General features: G+C 36.6%; 1 protein-coding gene across 4 annotated transcripts in view; it reads left to right on the top strand.

The window, feature by feature from the left end:
- The window catches only part of LOC129939624 (rho GTPase-activating protein 100F), a 166,337-nt gene that overhangs the window by 141,347 nt on the left and 5,725 nt on the right, over positions 1-19,265 (top strand). Inside the window, exons 3-11 of one of the 4 annotated variants that reach the window (XM_056047709.1) lie at positions 9,605-9,844; positions 9,920-10,042; positions 10,114-10,251; positions 10,341-10,608; positions 10,692-11,716; positions 11,783-12,890; positions 12,951-13,030; positions 13,102-13,372; positions 13,756-13,979. In XM_056047709.1, the coding sequence (XP_055903684.1) occupies positions 9,605-9,844; positions 9,920-10,042; positions 10,114-10,251; positions 10,341-10,608; positions 10,692-11,716; positions 11,783-12,890; positions 12,951-13,030; positions 13,102-13,372; positions 13,756-13,979 (3,477 nt within the window). Of the gene's footprint in view, positions 1-9,604; positions 9,845-9,919; positions 10,043-10,113; positions 10,252-10,340; positions 10,615-10,691; positions 11,717-11,782; positions 12,891-12,950; positions 13,031-13,101; positions 13,373-13,751; positions 13,980-19,265 lie in introns of all 4 variants that reach the window. The other 3 variants (XM_056047710.1, XM_056047708.1, XM_056047711.1) reach the window with 3 other exon arrangements.

The following is a 19,265-nucleotide window of genomic DNA, read 5'->3' as shown; positions in this document are numbered from 1 at the left end:
ACATGAGGGTATTTAAATTGGAAGACCCCTTCCCTACTTTTGACAACCATTTATGCTATCACGTTGGCACCCAATCCTGAGGGAATGATTGTAGGTATAGTGCAAAATTTTCACCCGTCACGCAAGCCCCATAAAATGTAATATAAGAAAGCATAAAGTTCTTCAAGAGCTATTCCCCTCGTCACAATCACGTTGTTGTCGTCGACGTTGAACAGTGGGGCCAAAGTAGTGGTATTGTGCGATAAAACATTTTGATAAATTTAAAGTAACTTTTTGTGCTTTAAAGTCTTGGATAAGAGTAAATATGAGTTATAATGTAGTTTGTCCTTGGGGTCATAACCCCCCTTGGGATATTATTTTGTTTAAATTTTCGTAGAAATTCCCTTGAATTCAAAACTTATCGTATTGTGCTAATGTAGTACCCGTGGCATGATGTTTAGTGTGTTTTACTGTCATGCCAGAGGTCTTGGGTTCGATCCCTGCCTTTGCCATCTAAATTTTTTTTCACGGGTACTGCGTCTTGCGAGGAATTGACGAATTCTCCAAGAGTAATTCTTGTCATTAAAAGTGCTTTCTCAAATTTGACGTTCGGATTCGCCTTAAAAGTGTAGGTCCCCTCCATTATTGAAAACAGTAATCGCACACATTACTTTTAACTGAGGACAGCACCAAGTACATTGTATGAATTAGAAATTCCAATCAACTTTTGACAAATGGGCGATCCACGGAGGGTCATATGAGCCATAAAGCTTATACAGTCAAGTAGTATAAGTAAAGTTTTCAACTAAAAATTTGTTAATAACTTAACTATATTCATCTAAAACGAATTGTTGTCAAAAACAACTAAAATCTTTATTTTCACAGAATTTATTCATTTTAAAAAACCTTCGCAAAATTGTTATTATTTTTCTTGAAATGGCAAATATTCAAGTTCTTATAGATCCTGGAAGTCGTCTTCAATTCAATGAACGTTCCATATGTATTGATATTAATGATTTGAATTTCTCGAGCCCTGAAGTGAAAAGAGATTTTGGAACTTGTAGTCTGAGAGTGCCACACTAAAGTTTTTTTCACAACTTATTTGTATCTATTTAATTGAGTTTAGAGAAATAATTATGTACTTTAGTCCTATTTTCTTAAATTCAAGATTCTACAATTTTTGAGTTTTTCTTACTCCATCATCATCAAAGGTTTCACTTCCTTACTTAGGTCTTCAGTCCTGATAAGTCCGTTGGGAACCCCTTACGGTGCATAGGGCCTCTACTACACCTAAGGGCCATCGTGTACGGTTTCCGGAGATGTGTTTAAGCTCCCTCAAACCCTTGCCTCATGACGCTGATTCCGCCTCAACTGTCCTGCACCATGTGCTTCTCGGTCGTCCAGCTCTTCTTCCTTCTTATGTAAGCGGATTTCGCTGCATTGCTTGGCATGTCGTTACCTCTTCGAAGCGTATGTCCAATCCATTGCCACCTACGCCTTCGTATTATAAGTTTCTGACCGGACCTTCTATGAAGGACATCATTTGATATGCGGTTTGGCCAGAAAAACTTAAGGATGTTACCAAGACATCTGTTCTCGAAGGTTTGCAGCTTTCTGTTATGGCTGAAGTAACCTTCCAAGTGCTGCACCCATAAAAAAGCACAGATTCGACATTTGTGCGAAACAGTCGTAGCTTTTTTTTTAACCTGATAGAGTTATTCCTCCAAGTTTTTGACAGCATACCTAACACCGCTTTTGAGTTGCCCATGCGGCAGATGACGTCTTGATCGGTTCCGCCTTCGATGAAGACGATACTTCCAAAGGTATTGAAAGCGATGCACTTTTTCGACCGGTTGCGAGGAAATATTTATTTGAGAGGATGGTCGGGTTCCCAGGCTGATCATTTTTGTTTTGCTGAAACTAATTTTTAGCCCCACTACTTCAGCTTTTCTCTCCACACTTGTTGTCATTTGATAGAAATCCATGATTTTATGAGAGAGTAAGCAAACATCGTAGGCGTAATCCAAGTGCCTTACAAAGTTCTCTATTAGATAGGTCCGCTACCTGACAAAGCTGCTTGAGGTACATCGCTTATCACCAACAAAAATAATATTGGCGAAAAATACAGCCCTGTCTGACTCCGCTTCGGATTTCAAAATCATCTGACAAGCTACCATCGTGCAGGTTGTGACACTTGGATCCATCATATGTTGCTTCAATAATAGCGATTAGTTTTTCTGGGATGCCTGTTTTCCGTAAAGCTAACCAGGTATACTCCCTGTTAAAGCTATCAAAGGCATTCTCACTGTTCAATAATGTTCTGCAAGGAGTTGGTATGATCAATATGATCCAGCGTGGAATCCCCCTTGTTCGGCATCGAGTGTGGCCTCAAGGTGTTCTTTTATGCGTTCCAGTATGACTTTTGCTACTTTTTTGGCAACGGCAGGTAGAACGCAAAATCCTCTCCCATTTTCGCACTTTGTAAGATCTCCTTTTATTGGGAGCTTCCGTTAATTCCCTTCTTCTCATTAGTTAAACTTTCGGTGGTCCAAAATTTTTCTTTTTGGTGAGCTCCAATCTACGACTAAGCTGATTGATTTCGATAGTAATAAAAGACTCCCAAAAATTGAGTCCGAAAAGAATACTTCAAAAAAACAGAGACAAATCTTCAAAACAGATTCTGTTCTACTTTTCCATGAAAAATATCATATTTTCTAGCGAATTTTTGTTTTTCTGCGTTTCTGAATCTATATTTTTGAAGCATTTTTTTGCATCTATAGAAATGCCAATAAGAACAGAACACCTTATTTTCGAAACAAAGCTTCGTTTCAAAACAATTTCTAACATTTCTGCGTAAAATGCAACACAAACCCTCTAAACTATTGTATTCTATAGCTTAAAAATGGCATATTTAGAATTGTGCTAGAATCTTGAAGTAGTACAAACTGTTGCTGGACAACAGTGTTCTAAATAATCTCATAACCAAAGTTGTCACTTTAGCTCTGCAAATAATAAAACCAATTACCTAACGATTTTTTTATAAATAAAAAAACTAAAAAAATATTTGTCATGTCAAATATTTTACGTTTTTGACATCTGGTAAAATTTTGAGCAAAGTCGGATTGACGGTTTTCTTATTTTAATAAAAAAAAAGGGAAAAAAACAATACTAAAAGTTAGTGAAAATTGAGGCTTAAGTAATTTTCGACTCAAATATCTTTCCAAAAATTTGAAATTATGGCTTCCAGCTAATTTTATCTTACAAGAAATATTGCTTTAAACATTCAGTAAATTTTGAGGAAATTCATATTGATAGTTTTTTATTAAATTATGTAAATTAATTTTGAAATTAAATGTTTTCAAAGTAATTTTTATATAGCATCTTATCTAGAAAAAACAATTTTCCTTTCCAGACGTTTCTTGGCTGAACTACTGAAAATTTTGAAATATTTGTTTCGTGATTCTAAAACAATCCTTCGTAAAATTTGGATTGCTACAATAAAAACTGCCAAGATCGTGCTAATAATGATCCTCTATTTGTCTGTTTCGGACCCTGTGGTAATCTTTACCATGCAATATGCATTATTCCAACTAACGCTTTTATTGAAAAAATTGCTTATTCGAAATTTGCTTACTGGTACTGTCACGACTGTCGTAAGCTCTCCGTATCTCAACTAGCCTTTAAAGCGGTGATGATGTAACCAGCATCATGGTCGATAATTCTACTTCGACTAATGATTTGGCACAGCCTATTCCTAATTATTTCTCTTCTGCAGATGAAGATATTCTCGTGCAATCAGGTTCTGGTGTTTAAAACTCATAAAGTGTTCCTAACAAACAAAAAATAGTCTAAGAAAAGAAGCCGAGAAAACTTTGAACTTGCTAGAAATTCTATCCCCCCATCAAAAAGAGCAAATGACAACATCGCCCCAATACATACAGATCTCACCGGAACTCCACAACATCAAATTTTTTACTCAAATTTAGCTTCCAATAGTGACTCCGTTACAGGATCTGAAATAAACAACTCCATCCCTATCAAAGCTGTCTCGAAACCAAAAATAATTTTTATATCTCGTCTGGACCCAGTTACAACGCCAGAAGCCATTTAGTATCTACCTAGAGGTGTAATAAGATCAGTAAACCAAATGGCTTTGTTTCCTCTTTTAAATTAATAACAAATCCCACGTTCTTTGATTCTATTTGTAACACAAATATATGGCCCGCAGGGACTTTAGGCAAAGAATTTACTCAAAATCAAAAACAAGGTGTTTTTTTGAAAACCAAGTCAAAAAACTTAACAGGCTTGCGCTCTTCTCCAAAACGTAAGGGGACTTCGTAGCAAGACTTCTAACATTTTTCTAAACTCCCAATCATTTCCATACGACGTATTCATTTTGACGGAAACGTGGCTTTATTCAAAGTTTTCCGACACAAAACTTTTAAGTCAAGTTCGAAGTTTATAGAAACGATCGTCATGTTGGTAATGCAAAGGATTTAGATGGAGGTATTTTCATTGCGTTAAAAAATACGTATTTCTCTTCTTCTGTATCTTTTCCATTTAAACTATCAATTGAACTGGTATGTGTAAGGATAATGGTACAGACTAAGACTATTTTCATTTTAAACGTCTACATTCCTCCAAAAATTTTGGAGTCTGTTTATAACGATCTCTCCTTGGAATTAGACTGTCTTATAAATTTGTCCAATTCTGACACCAATGTTTTACTTCAAGTTGATTTTAATTTACCACACATTGACTGGATTGCATTTAACGCCTCTCCTTCTTCCTCACAATTGGAACTATCTCTTTCTCGATAAAGTTCTTCTTACTTACTTACAGCAAACAAGTTGTATTAAAAACTCAAAAAATCGAATCCTCGATTTAGTCTTTTCTTCTGACGCTATTAGAACTCCTGTTCTAGAATTTAGATTAGGAATTACTAATATTGATAAATATCACCCCTTTTGGGTATTTTTTTTTACCTATGTAATCACGTTACGAAACACAGTAATTCCTTTGATTGCTTATATAATTTTGATTTCTGAAGAGCTAATTTCAAGCAGTTGTCTGAAGATTTAACCATTTCTGGAATTGCTGATACATTAGCATTTTATAACATTTACGAAGCAGTTTCAACTTTTTATGAGATCCTTAATTATTGTTTTAAAAAAAAATGAACCCTCAATGAAATCCAAGTATTACCAAAGATCAAAGCTGTAAATCTTAAAGTGCCAGTACCAATTTTAGCGCAAGTACCGGAGACTGTTACTGAAACTCGAAAGTGTTTCCTCCAAGTACTTCTTCTAGGTATTCCAATAATACCAAACACTTTTACAAGTACTTTTCAAGTTATTTTTAAAGTGTTACAGATCTATAATAATCAGAGATAGGTAACTAAGCATTTAATTGCTTACATCCAACATGGAGAAGATTTCAAATCCATACATGCAGGACATAAATAAAAAATGATAAATTTTGTTCTAAAACAATTGAATCAAGTTGTTAACCCTAATAGTGTTCTAGATATGAGCCCGGTCAATGCTAATTTGTCAAATTCAATAACTGTCTAAGTTGTTGAACTCTTAACAGACACAATTGCATAAGAAGTACTAATGGAAGATTTTGGGTTTGACAAACCGTTACAAGGATTGTCAAAAATTATTAATAGTACAATTTTATGATTGACAACAATGGATGCATGAAGATTTTGAATTTCTCTAACCAATCACTCTCTTTTTGAAAGTCGATTGTTAGCATACACTTCATAAACAAACTCGTCATTGTTCTCATAGCTTTCTCGATATTTCCAAATCTTCTTCAATTTTTTGATGACATTGGCTTTGATCAAGAAAATCCGACTTCAATACTAACTTTAATTCGTTTTCCGTGTTTAATTAAAAATAGTACAAAACGTTAACTTGGTTAAACATATTTTATTTTTCGTAATTGTGATCGATTAGATTTACCTTTACAATTTTTCTTCAATTCTTGCCAAAGGTTTGTATGATTTAATGGTGTCTTGACAATTTCACTTCAATATATTTCTTTTTTTTTTGTTAGAAGTTTTAAGGCGTTGTTAGTTGTTTAACCAAATTTGCTGCTTGTTTTTGACCTTTTCCGTTCAGCCGTTTTAACTCGATGGCAAGAAACTATTTTCTGTTGTTTTTTTTGAAATTTAGCAAGTCTTGTAGAAGATCTCGTGAATGTTTCCTTGCAAAGCAACTAACGTTGAAAGGAAGTCTTAGCTTCAAAATTAGTTTTGATTGTTTGCTGAGATACTCAAAAAGTGATGTTTTATACAAATTTGTAATTGCACCATAAATAAGAAATATATTGGAAAAATTATAGGTTTAAATTTTCTAATTGTAAACTAGTATAAACATTTTAAAGTGACCTTATGGGTACTGATCTTTATAAAGCTGCCCCAGTGTGCGTGGTTTCTCCCTTAACGTTCCTTATTTGTCGCCAAGAAAAAGACCTCAAATTGAGGTTTTCGCAAAGAAAGGATGCAGGTGGCTGTGAGATTTTAATTGGGGCGTGATTCGCGATGTGCCCCATCAGTCCCATTCTATTTTTTCTTGGGGAGGCACACTTTCTTCCTGTTCCAATTCAAGCGAAATTATTCGTTTAAAAGTTTTTGTGGCTCCTCGCTTCATGCTGCGGCTCCTAATGTTGATGGTAATAAAATTAGAAGAAGAAGAACGAACAAAACAAAAAATTAAATGTGGCGCACTTGATGGGGTGCATAACTTTTTCTAGTGGCCGCCACATGCTCTGTTTTCTGACATCTGGTGTTTTCTGTTTTGTGTCCTGGGTGGTTCTTTTCTTTTTGTATATTTAATTTTTGTACACTCTCCCGTTTATAAAGCACGTCCCTACTCTATCTATACACCTAACCTACCACCATAAGACCCAAGACGCAAGACGCAAAGTTGATGTAAGATGGCTGCTTGATGATGCGTGCTGGAACTTAGGGAGACTTTAAAGAAAAAAAAATTACTTCTCTTCTGCTTGTTCTCTGTCTTCGCAGATTTAAAATATCCTGGCGCATCCACACCTCGTTGAAATGAAAAACTAGGGCAGCTTGTCAGCTGTGAATTATGAATTGGTGCTTAAATTATCAAGTACTGTTGTATAGCTAAAAGCATTACAGACACATAGCCAAGCCGCATGGAAACCAAGATGGTTTATTGAGGACTCGTGGAAGTTTAAGTGCGAGTTGCGAGTTGCTGTGCTATGCTACCTTCCCTTATATAGGTATATTCTCTGGAACTGCGGTGCGGTTGATGGACCCTCTCTTTCTCCCTACGAAAAAAGTTATAATTCCGTTCCTTTCTTTGCCTAAGTTATAACTATACCTAACCTACCTCTGTGCTGTGCTGATGATGGAATTCTTCTTTTAATTTAGTTGTTTCTTCGAATATAAGGGAAGGACTGTTTTAAGGGTGATAACATTTATGCGGATCTCACGTTGAGTAAATTTATTTTGATTTAAATAACGAAGTTTAGCATCAGCATCGGCACAGTACAACCCAGCCCTACCCCCAAACCAACCTAACTCATCCCAGTCATATTGTCCTTTCAGTTTGAGGAAGTTCTTATGGAGTTTGAAAAGTTTTTTAGGGTGGAAGAAGGGAGGGATAAGAGGAAAGCTTATAGAAAGGTTTTATAAGACAGAACCTGTTACTTTGGGGAATATTAATTATTAAGTTGAAAATATTTTCATCTTCTTAACAATAAAAGAAAAAAGAGTGAGAGGCGAGATGTGTACTGTGTAGCACCTTAAAGTTAAGACAGAATATATTATAAGGTACCTATTGTCTTAGGATTGCATTGCATTAAAACTTTTCAACGAGACGGTGTTTCAAGGTGTGTGGCACTTTAAAACTTTTGTTTATTAAATTTACTTCTTTAACCGAAAACGTTTATCCGGTACAGTGTGATTTTCACCCATGGAAATGACGCCATTCGTACAAGCCTTATGTTTTAGAACAAGGAGAAATAACACCTTCAAGCTTTGCATACTTTTTACGAGTGGATAGGACAGATCGTATGACTCAAAAAGGAAATAAAATCCGAAATTGTTCTTTCCGTTTTTAAATGATAATAAAAGAATTTTCTTTGCATCTTCTGTGGATCTAATGACCCTCAAATAAGAAAATAACATTCGAAGGTGTATTCCACTTGTTTAAACAAAGAAAAGAAAATATTAAAACTTGGCTCCATCTTATAGAAAGAGAACTCAAGGGTTTAGTAAATTAAACATAAGGCAATAACATCCAATTATTAATAATTAGTAATTAATTCTTTCTTGGGTCTTGTTAAGAACATTCCTTCTCTATTTTCACCTTCAACACATTTCACCACGAAAGATGACATTTAAAGTCAATAGCTTTTCAAGCAAATCCAAATGATAAATGGAATTGTGTCTTATTTCAAATCTTTGCTCAGCGTAGTTTATAAATCCGGACTAGTAAACTTTAAGTGAAAGACCAGCTTAAGCAAAAGACTGCGACTTTTATCCGTTGATTTTGAGAGGATTTTATTGTGAAAAATGTGAAGGTTTTAATTTTTGTGGTGGTGAGTGGATCAAATGATCAAAAAATAAAGAAATTACATCCAATAGCCAAAACGTTACTTGAATTTCTGATAACATCAAACTAATTTTTAAGTAATGTGAATTTTGCAGTTTCTTTTAAACGCAGTATACTAAAACTGGTCTTTAATTCTTTTTTAAAGAAGGTAAGACAAATTACAATTATGTTATGTCATTAAATTTCTTCCTGTATATAGTAGTTTTTAATTACAAATATAAACGGACTTAAATTCCGTGGCATGATGGTTAGTGCGTTGGACTGTCATGCCAGAGGTCTTGGGTTCGATCCCTGCCTATGCCATCTAAAGTCTTTTCACGGGTACTGCCTCTTGCGAGGAATTGACAAATTCTCCAAGAGTAACTCTTTTCATGAAAAAGTGCTTCCTCAAATTTGACGTTCGGATAAACTGTAGGTCCCCTCCATTCCTGACAACATTACTCGCACACAGGAATGCTTGAGATTTGTAAGTCACTAGGCCCTAGTTCTTAACGGACTGTTGCGCCACCCAATTTATTTATAAATTCCTTTAGTCAACTACACATTCACAATCCAAAGTTCAATCTTCAGTTTTTGAATAGTTCAAACTTTAAATTAGGGCCTTAGTTACTGAAATAGGAAATAGTATCCAAAATGTTTATACGTTTCTTTTTATTGACAAAGATCATAGGTAAAAAGTGGACATAAAGAACAAACTGCAAGGAGTGATATTTCGCCGTATTTTGAGATGAAATAAAAGCAAGGGGAGGTTATTTTCTTGTTTTGTATATTAATGCCCCATTAATGTATCGTTTCCACATATTTCCCCTAAATGTTTGTTATATGATTTTGATTGATATATAAAAAATTGGAAAAAATAGAAGGATTAATATTCATTCGTATTTTGGGGAGACATAATATCCATTGGATGTTATTTCTTTGAATTTAATTTCTAAGTGTCATTTTTATATACATACATAGTTTACAAATTTTCTTACAAATTTTGAAAAGCTTTTGAAATTAATTTTGTCTACATTTTCTTTTTTTAGGAAAATGGAAGATCAGTTCCTGATGTTACAGCTAGCCCGGGACGTGCTCCACCTGGGCCGTTGCCATCAAATCAAATGCAACAAATGGGTGGACAGCAACAACAAAGACAGCAAGGTGTCAAAGAACCTGTTCTATTGCAGGGTGACTTCCGCAAGGTGTCGGGCATTAGTTCGGAAATTTTCCGGCAGATAGAAGCGGTTGAGAATGATCATGATCCAAATACAGCTGCAGCATTGGAGGTAAGATTTCTTAGTACACCTTTAAAATAATAGAAGAATTCTTAAAATTATATTCATTTCTTTTCTGTTTTTAAGGCCGTTGAGAGGCGTGGTGAGATGATAGTTAGAATTTTAGAACCCCGTAGTATCGGTGGCAAGCATGCTGTTGAAGCTGCTCATAAGCTTATGGCAAAGGGTGATGCGAGACATACGGTTCAGGTATGCATCGTCATCAAACACAAATTGTATTTCCTTCTAACTTAGACCATTTTCAAATCGTCTCCTTATAGCTAGTTGAAATTGTGAAACGACCAGGCCAAACTCTAGGTCTATATATACGCGAAGGAAATGGAGCTGACCGGACTGACGGCGTTTTTATATCTCGAATAGCTTTAGAATCTGCCGTTTACAATAGTGGATGTCTCAGGGTAAGAATTGAGCTGCTAACCCCAAACCTTGAGCGTACCAAAGGGATGTGCTATATTTCTTATCTAAAATGTTTACTTCTACTTCGCAGGTGGGCGATGAAATCTTAGCGGTAAATTTAGTTGACGTGACGCACATGTCCCTGGATGATGTTGTTATTATCATGTCCATTCCACGACGTTTGGTGCTGGCCATTCGACAACGACGTGGTGCTCGTGGTACCAGCTCACCTGGCCCACCAACACTTTCCCGACCCGAACAAAAGCCACCGCCAGTTGTTGTCATCAAACGCGACCTCAGAGACGAAGACTTAGATGATGCGGATCGCATGCCACGTTCCCGGTCATCACGTGAAAGACGTACAGGTATTTTAAAATAATTGCTTAAATTTCAATGCTAATGTTGTCCCGTTTTTTGTTTTGTTTCTTTTTTTCCATCACAGGTGATGGCAGGGAAATGACAGAGTCCCGATCAAGGCTTGGCCTAGGTTTGAATAATTACAGTCCTCAGAGTGAGCAGCTAGATCTTTATTATAACACGCGGGCAAATGTTATGCAAGAACCACCCAGTTGGGGCTATAAGCCACCACCACCACCGTCAGTGATTACCGAACAACCGAAGAGTCATTCGTTTGCCCCATCATCAGCCTACTACCAAAATGCTGGCACTCTTGAAAGCCTCGCCGAAAAGGTCCACTCCTTCTATCCGGGGCCGTCACGCCGCATGTCAGCAGGAGCTGGAGTGAGCTTAGCTCAGCAGCATGCACGCTTTCCACGCAGCGGTTCGGATCAGCATCTGCCGCGGGTTGAGTACTCGGATTATTCGTCCTCTTTGGGTAGGCATTCTTTGCTTAGATCAAGTCTTAAGCCAGGTGCACTCACATCAGCTGGTGGTACCCTAGGTCGATACGGAAGGTATGAGCCACAGTCACGCAACTCCAAGTATGGTGTACCACCCAGTGCTGCCTCGCAGTCGCTAACTCGCAGATCAAGACCATCTATTGACTACTCTAGTGATACAGAGGCAACGATCGGTCAAAGGCCCAGCTACTACTACTATAATCGGCCAGCGATCGGGAGCATACCTCGTGGCACGACAACTGGCATATTGGGTGGTAATATTGCTCAAGATTCGGCCAAATTCAATTCACTGCCAAGAGAACGTCCCGGAGTTCGCATGAGTGGCATCAGGCCGCGCATCAGTGATCGAATTATGGACGATGCCGATGGAAATCTCTCTGCACCGGAATTCACTGGACGCCGGGATTTGCGGGAACGCGATCTGCGAAGCAGAATAACAGCAAGTCCTTCGATTTTCACTTCCGATGAGTACAGGGCTTGGTTGAGACGTGCTCCAAGCAGTTCTGCCATTGCGGAACAGATGCGCCTTACCAGGGACTTGCTCAGCCAGCCACGAAGTCACAGGTTCTCTTGCAGTGCTGAAAACATCCACGACGCTCTAAAGAACGTAAGTTCCCCACAAAACGTGATTTTGTTTTGTTTTAAAATGTTGCTCATTCTTTATTTTTTTTAGACTGAGAGCATCTACAGCAGTCGAACGGGAGTAATGACCGGAACTCTCGACCGCCATCTTGGTATGCCACGACCTATATCTTCCTTACCGGTCAGATCGATGTCCTCGCAGCACATTGGTGGTCCCTCGTCTATCCGATCGCCAAGCATCCGACGGATGAGACAGCTTTTGGAACTATCAACAGGCCCCGCCAGTCCAAGTGGAAGCATCCTAAGTGGAGGTGGCCATCAGAGTCCAGCTCCAACGCCAAGCGCAACATTGCCCCGATCACATCGTCAGATCGACATAAATCCAGCCGAGTTCGCAAAATACAAGCTCGACAAGCCCATCATGGACGTGGGAGGCGTATCGGGCATGCTCTGGATTCATCTACTGGCCGGACGTGGTCTACGAACAGCCCCAGAAATCAACCAGCCTGGAGCTCCACAAGCTCAGAGCCGTGATCTGTATTGCGTTCTCGAGTGTGATCGCGTGCACAAGGCAAGAACTGTTGTCCGCTCGGGAGACCTCCAGTTCGACTGGGACGAATCCTTTGAGTTGGATCTGGTGTGCAATAAGCAATTGGATGTGCTCGTCTATTCGTGGGATCCCCAGCACAGACATAAACTCTGCTATCGCGGTGCAATCTCCTTGGCATCCCTCCTGCGACAGTCACCATTGCATCAGCTGGCCCTCAAGGTGGAGCCCCGTGGCACGATTTACATCCGTCTGCGACATACAGACCCTATCACTTTGTATAAGCGCCGTGGTCTGCCAAGCCTCCGGGCTGGTTACCCACAGCTGTTCGGGGCCGATTTGGAGACTGTTGTAAGTCGCGAGTCAAAGGGAGCTCCTGGCAGTGCACCCGTTCCAATAGTTCTGCGTCGTTGTGTGGAAGAAGTCGAACGCCGTGGCTTGGACATCATCGGACTGTATAGATTGTGTGGATCGGCTACGAAAAAGAGGCTTCTGCGTGAGGCTTTCGAAAGGAACAGCAGAGCGGTCGAACTGAGCCCGGAACATGTTCCTGACATCAATGTCATAACTGGAGTCTTGAAGGACTACTTAAGAGAGCTTCCGGAACCACTGTTCACTAGGTGTCTATTCCAAATGACTGTTGATGCTTTAGGTAATCACAATATCCCATAGCTTAAAAGGGGTCCCCTATAAAGCTCATTACTCTTTTCAGCTGTTTGCTTACCCGACGATCCTGAAGGAAACGCAAAATTGATGCTGAGTATCCTCGATTGTCTACCAAGAGCAAATCGGGTAAGTTTATTCATCTTCAATCAAATCTGAAGACTGTACTGATGGGGTGGTCTTTTTCTTTTTTTTTAAAGGCAACCCTTGTGTTCCTGCTGGACCATTTGTCACTAGTGGTATCGGCCTCGGAGCGTAACAAGATGTCAGCTCAAGCCCTCGCCACAGTCATGGGTCCACCTCTAATGCTCCACTCCTCGAGTGCACCCCCTGGCTCTGATATCGATCATGCTCAACCCATAGCCGTATTGAAGTACTTGCTCCAGATCTGGCCTCAACCACAGATTGGCGGTGGTGGAATGGGCTCACTCTCCACAGTTGGAGTCTCGGCCATTGTCGGTCCATCCTCAGGTAACGTAATTAACAACCGTTATATTCTTAAAGTCTCTATGGTACCTATGTTTGTGTATAACTAAGCCTTAAAGTGCTCTAACTTACTCTGATGGTGTGGTTTCTTTAAATCTTTCAAGACCTTTCAACGGGGCAACTTTGCCTCGGGCTGTCATAAAGATGCTCCTATCCTCTATGAGTTCTTTTTTTGTTGCCTTTTGTTCTTCAAAATTTCTTCAAATCGAGGTTCTCTCTGATGATATATGTAAAAGTTTTCATACTCGTTTCTGATCTTATTTTGGTTTTCTTATTCTTTTATTTATTTTTATTTGTTTTTTATTTTGTTTCATTTTTCATCAACATTCTTGCGTCTATATGATTAATACAGAGTCCTATGTAGACAGGTCGGCGCGGCGAGTCAACAGGGCAGCGTGGAAGCAAAGTCAATGTGTTGCAAGTGGACAAACACCAGCAGCAGGCCAGTCTTCTTCGGCCGTCCATTTCGGTAACCAACATACTATCCCAAGGCCAACATCATCTCTCAGCCACAGCCAGCACTCATCTGTATCAATCAGTAGTGGGTCAGTTAGCTCAATCGCCTCGAGCCTTGCAACAAGCGGTGCAACAGGTAAACTCCAACGAATTACAAAAAATACAAAAATCAAAATCAATTGATCAAAATTCGTATCGTTTTAATCGTTCGTTTATAAATGTAGTATTGCAATTATTATAATCTTGTTAAAAATTTCTATGTAACGGTTTTTTTTCAACAAATTGTTTAAAACAACAATTTAAAAAAAAAAAACAGTGTGACCTGTTGTGCTTTTTTTTTAATTTGGAAACAAAAATTATATGACAAAAAAATAAATGTTTCTTTTTGTGTGTGTTTTCCTGAACTGATGCATGAAAGACCCACTACTGGTTGCCTCGCACTTAACATTGTAAATATCTACTGCTAACCAAAAAAAAAAAAAACAGAAGTAAAATCAGATATACATACAATATTGGTGTTACCATATTCATTTTTGTATTTTTAAGTTTGAATAGTTTTTGTTTAATGTTTTAAATGTATGCCTACTAAATTCCAGACCAAAATCAGACTACACCCAGAAGGTATTTTGCATTGTTAAACTTGTCTAGAAAACATCACACACAAAAAACAAAACACAACACAAAATCATATGACAACAAAAACACAAACAAAAAATAATCTTTTAACAGCTTAATCGAAACTTTCAGGCTTGCCAATACCAATAACCAGAAATATTGACGCTATATGTTTATTTAAAATTCTAAAGCTAGTTCATATCCTTATTCATATCTGTGCTTTGGTATTGATAACTTGTTATTCTATTTTTGTTGAGGGAAGGTTAGATTGAAGTAAAAGGGAATTGGGCGTGGCTGTAATATAACTTATAAATATGTTTCACTGTAAGCACAAATCAGAAATTCTCATTCAAGACATTAAAGAAGTTTCCTTAAATCAAAATCCTATTCAACATTTTGAAGTCGTTAACGTGAAATTTTAGGAAAAGCTCAAATGACTTAGGAAATACGAATAACTGTGGTATTAAGAAAGGATGAATTTTTGAAAACAGTATTATCCAAGAAACAAGGATATAAAACATTTAGAAAAGTGGACTTGAGAATGAAGATCACTTCCATTGCCGTTTTTCACTTAAAACAACTAATTTTTAATTCAAGGCACATTTAAATTCTTGAAATAACCGCGTTTTTAACAAAAGCGTTTTTTAAAAAAGAAATTGTGGGTTCACTTACAAGTTTAAATTCGCTTCTTATTGTATGTCTTGTTTAAACCTTTTCAAGGTGACTAATGTGAATTTTTTGAAGTAAACTCAAATTTTGCTAATAATCGAACACAAATTAAAGAAGTTTAAGTGAAAGAGCACAATTACATGTGTTTGTTTGTTTGATTAAATTGTTCAACTTTAGGTATTTGAATTGTCCACTTAAGTAAATTTTAGAAAAAGTTCTTGAGATATTAGAAAATAATATAATATATAATATAATATAGCTACCTAATAAAATCTTAGACTTACCTCCACATAAATGCTAAATATTATAAATATAACTTTAGTAGTTTTCAAGATATTCGAGCTAAAAGTTGAATGTAAAAATTCGAAAAAATCCGGTGTTTTTAGGTACTTAACTATATAGGGTCGCCAGAAAACTTATTTTTTTTTAAATGCTTTAAAAAAACATCGAGTGTAGCTTCGGCTGTGTGGCACGTAGCTCCGCTGGTAGTTCTTTTGAAACGAAATGTTGCCAATATCCTCCTCTTCAATTTTTGTCAACGAAAATTCGTTCAACATGGGCCTATATCTTCTTGCTCCTTTTCAAAAAAAATGGCCCAATTATGTATCTGGACCAAAATCCGCACCAAACCGTCAAACCCAAAATGAGCTTTATCTGAAAAGATGATTTTTTTGGCCAAATCGACATCTTCTCTAAGCGTTGTTTCCAGAGTTGTTCAAGCGTATACACTTGCACAACCATATTCGTTCATCGTTCTGTCAAATCAAACAAGAGCTAAGTGTTAACGATATAAGTTAAAGTTGAAAAAAAAACGTTAGATGGCGAACCCTATACTTGGCGAGTAGAGCTTTCAAAACACCCTGTGCCGGATACTGGAATAAATAAAGAAACCAGTACTTTTTTGAGTAATCTGGGCTCTACAATACTGCCAAGTACATATTATATATTATAATATAGCAAAATTACTAAATTATAACTAAATTTCTAAATGAATGTTAAGATGAATGCGTACAAATTAAAAACAAAAATTAATGTTCGGTGCTAGGATTTTTTACTCCAAAAACATAACGACCAAATTCTTAAATGTCATAAAGCTCAAAAATGTTAAACAAAATTGTCAAAAAACCCAGATCAAATGTTGTTACGCCCAAGTACATTTAAAATTTAAGAACGCCCAAATTTACAAAATATCATCTAACGACATGTAATTCAATTCAAAATATGATATAAATAAAAGATACAATTTAAAACTCAAAATGTCGTAGTGCTCGAATAAACAAACAACGTTTAAAAATGCCTACTTTTTTAAACACATGACTATAATCTACAAAGCTTTCATCCGTCCAAAGCTTGAATATAATTCGCATATCTGGGCAGGTGTCCCCAAACAAGTTTTAAAAATGATAGGCGACAGAACTATAATCGAAACATTTACATCGCTAGATCACCGCCGCAATGTTTCATGCCTTTCGTTGTTTTAAAGATATTTTTACAAACAATATTCTGTCGAATTAGCCAGTTGCATTCCACCCCTTAAACAATTCAGCCGTAATACTCGCACTTCTAGGAATGCTCATCAGTTTACCCTTGAGCTCAATTTCGGGCGTACCGTCAAGTATAGAGATTATTTCTTAAATCACACATCGAGAATGTGGAGTGCTTTGGCCAACTCTGTTTTTCCCTCCCATTTTGATGTTCAGAACTTTAAGACCAATGTGCACCGGTACCTCCTTTTAAATACTTCTCTATTTTCCTAACGCTCGCACTGTGTTTAAATATAAACATGTAAAGGGTACTAATAACTAGTTGAGTGCTTGTGAATTAAAAAAAAAAATTGTTATATGATATTTTAAATTTATTTGGACAATACACAGAAAAAACAAAGTTGTCTTATTAAAAACCGTCGATAGTCAACTTGAAAATTTGGCCAAATTGTCCTATTCATTAACGCAGTTGTCATATTACTTTGGGCAATCGTCATATTGGCTACCGAAGTTGTCAAATTGACTACAGCTGTTGTCATATTGACTATGGCAGTTTTCATATTGAGTACCGCAGTTGTCATAATGACTATCGCAGTTTTCATATTGAGTACCGCAGTTGTCATATTGACTATTGCAGTTTTCATATTGAGCACTTCAGTTCTTATATTGACTACAGAAGTTGGCATATTGGCTACCGGAGCTGTCGAATTGACTACCGCAGATATCTTAATGACAAGCGCTGTTTTCATATGAACTACCGCAGTTTCATATTGACTCCGCAGTTGTCGTAGTTCAAGTCTTTCAACCAAAGTTGTTATATTGACTACAGCAGTTGTCATATTGACTACCGAAGTTTTCATATTGACCACCTTAGTTGTCGTATTGACTACAGCCGTTGTCAAATTGACTACCGAAGTTTTCATATTGACCACCTCAGTTGTCGTATTGACTACAGCCGTTGCCATATTGACTACCGCAGTTGTCGTAGTTTCAATTTCTTTCCACCAAAGTTGTTATATTGACTACAGCAGTTGTCATATTGACTATCGCAGTTTTCATATTGAGCACTTCAGTTGTTATATTGACTACAGAAGTTGGCATATTGGTTACCGGAGCTGTCGAATTGACTACTGCAGATATCATAATGACAAGCGCAGTTTTTAAATGAACTACCGCCGTTGTCATATTGACTATCACAGTTGTCGTAGTTCAAGTCTTTCAATCAAAGTTGTTATGTTGTCTACAGCAGTTGTCATATTGACTACCGAAGTTTTCATATTGACCACCTCAGTTGTCGTATTTACTACAGCCGTTGCCGTATTGACTACCGCAGTTGTCGTAGTTTCAATTTATTTCAACAAAATTTGTCATATTGACTACCAATTTGTAAAAAAATGTCGGATCCCAAAATTGACAACTGAAAATTGTTCTATTGACTACCGTGGTTATAAGCTGAAAATTGACTACCAAATAGTCAATTTGACTACAAAAATATTCAATAGTATGACTTTTTTCGTTCTGTGTATAATATTCATATTGGGCTTTAGTGGAATTTTCTTCTGAGAAAGGTTTCTGGTGATAGAGCCCTTTTTGGGCGATATGACATTTTTAATATTTTGGCGTTGTTGTATGCGGCAATAAACCCAACAAAATTTAACACCCATGGGGTTACAAATATTGCCCAAATCTTACAACAACAAAGCATAAATAACATTATTTTGGACGCTATGGCATTTTTGAATGCTGACGAAATGTTATTTTAAGGAATTTTGATGTTATTATTGATCAAGTTTTCTAAATTATTAATTTTTACTTTTATATATTTATTTTTTTCTTGGTTTTCGTGGATTTATTTGTTACAAAACAGATTCAAAAATTGTCTAAAGTAAATACTTTTTGTAATACCGGTTAGTGCGTTGGACTACCAGGTCTTTTGTTCGATACCTGCATATACCATCTAAAGGCCTGCCTCATGCGAAGAATTGACAAATTCTTCAACAGTAATTCTTGTCATGAAAAGTGCTTTCTCTAGTTAGGATTCGGCTTCTAACTGTAGGTCGTTTTTTGGTGGTCAATAGTTCAAGAACCAGAAGAGATATCGACTTAAAATAAATGTTGTTATACAGATAATAATGCAGAAAGGGCTCTAAACAAAATTGTGTTTGTGTTTTTTTACCATAGCTGTTTAAAAAAAAATTCCATTTTGGTTAACCCTAAATATCTTACGAACTAAAAACGCAACAAACTTGAATTAAATTTAATATTATATATTGTAATGTGATACCAAACAAGTATATTCCAATTAACCAAATTTGTTTACTAATCAATAAAACTGAAACAAAACAATTGTTTGGCAATTTTTTATAAAAAATAAAAACCTTAGAAAAACAAACATATTTATATTATAAGAAATATTGTTTTTAACATTCGGTAAAACTTTGAGAAAAATCACATGGACCGTTTTCTTACAAAAAGTAAAAACCTAAACAAAAAAATAATGAAAGTTGGTAAAAATTGATTTTCGAATCAAATATCTTTTCAATACTTTGAGATATTGGCTTTAAACTACTTTTGTCTTTTAAAAAATTTTTTTTGTTAATATTCTGTAAAATTTTGAGAAAAATCTATTTGACAGATTTTTTTTTTTTTTATAA

Source organism: Eupeodes corollae, chromosome 1 (genome assembly GCF_945859685.1).
Source record: "Eupeodes corollae chromosome 1, idEupCoro1.1, whole genome shotgun sequence".
Classification (NCBI taxonomy): Eukaryota; Metazoa; Arthropoda; class Insecta; order Diptera; family Syrphidae; genus Eupeodes; species Eupeodes corollae.
The sequence above is the reverse complement of the archived record's forward strand: the minus strand, read 5'-3'. Positions and strand labels throughout refer to the sequence as shown.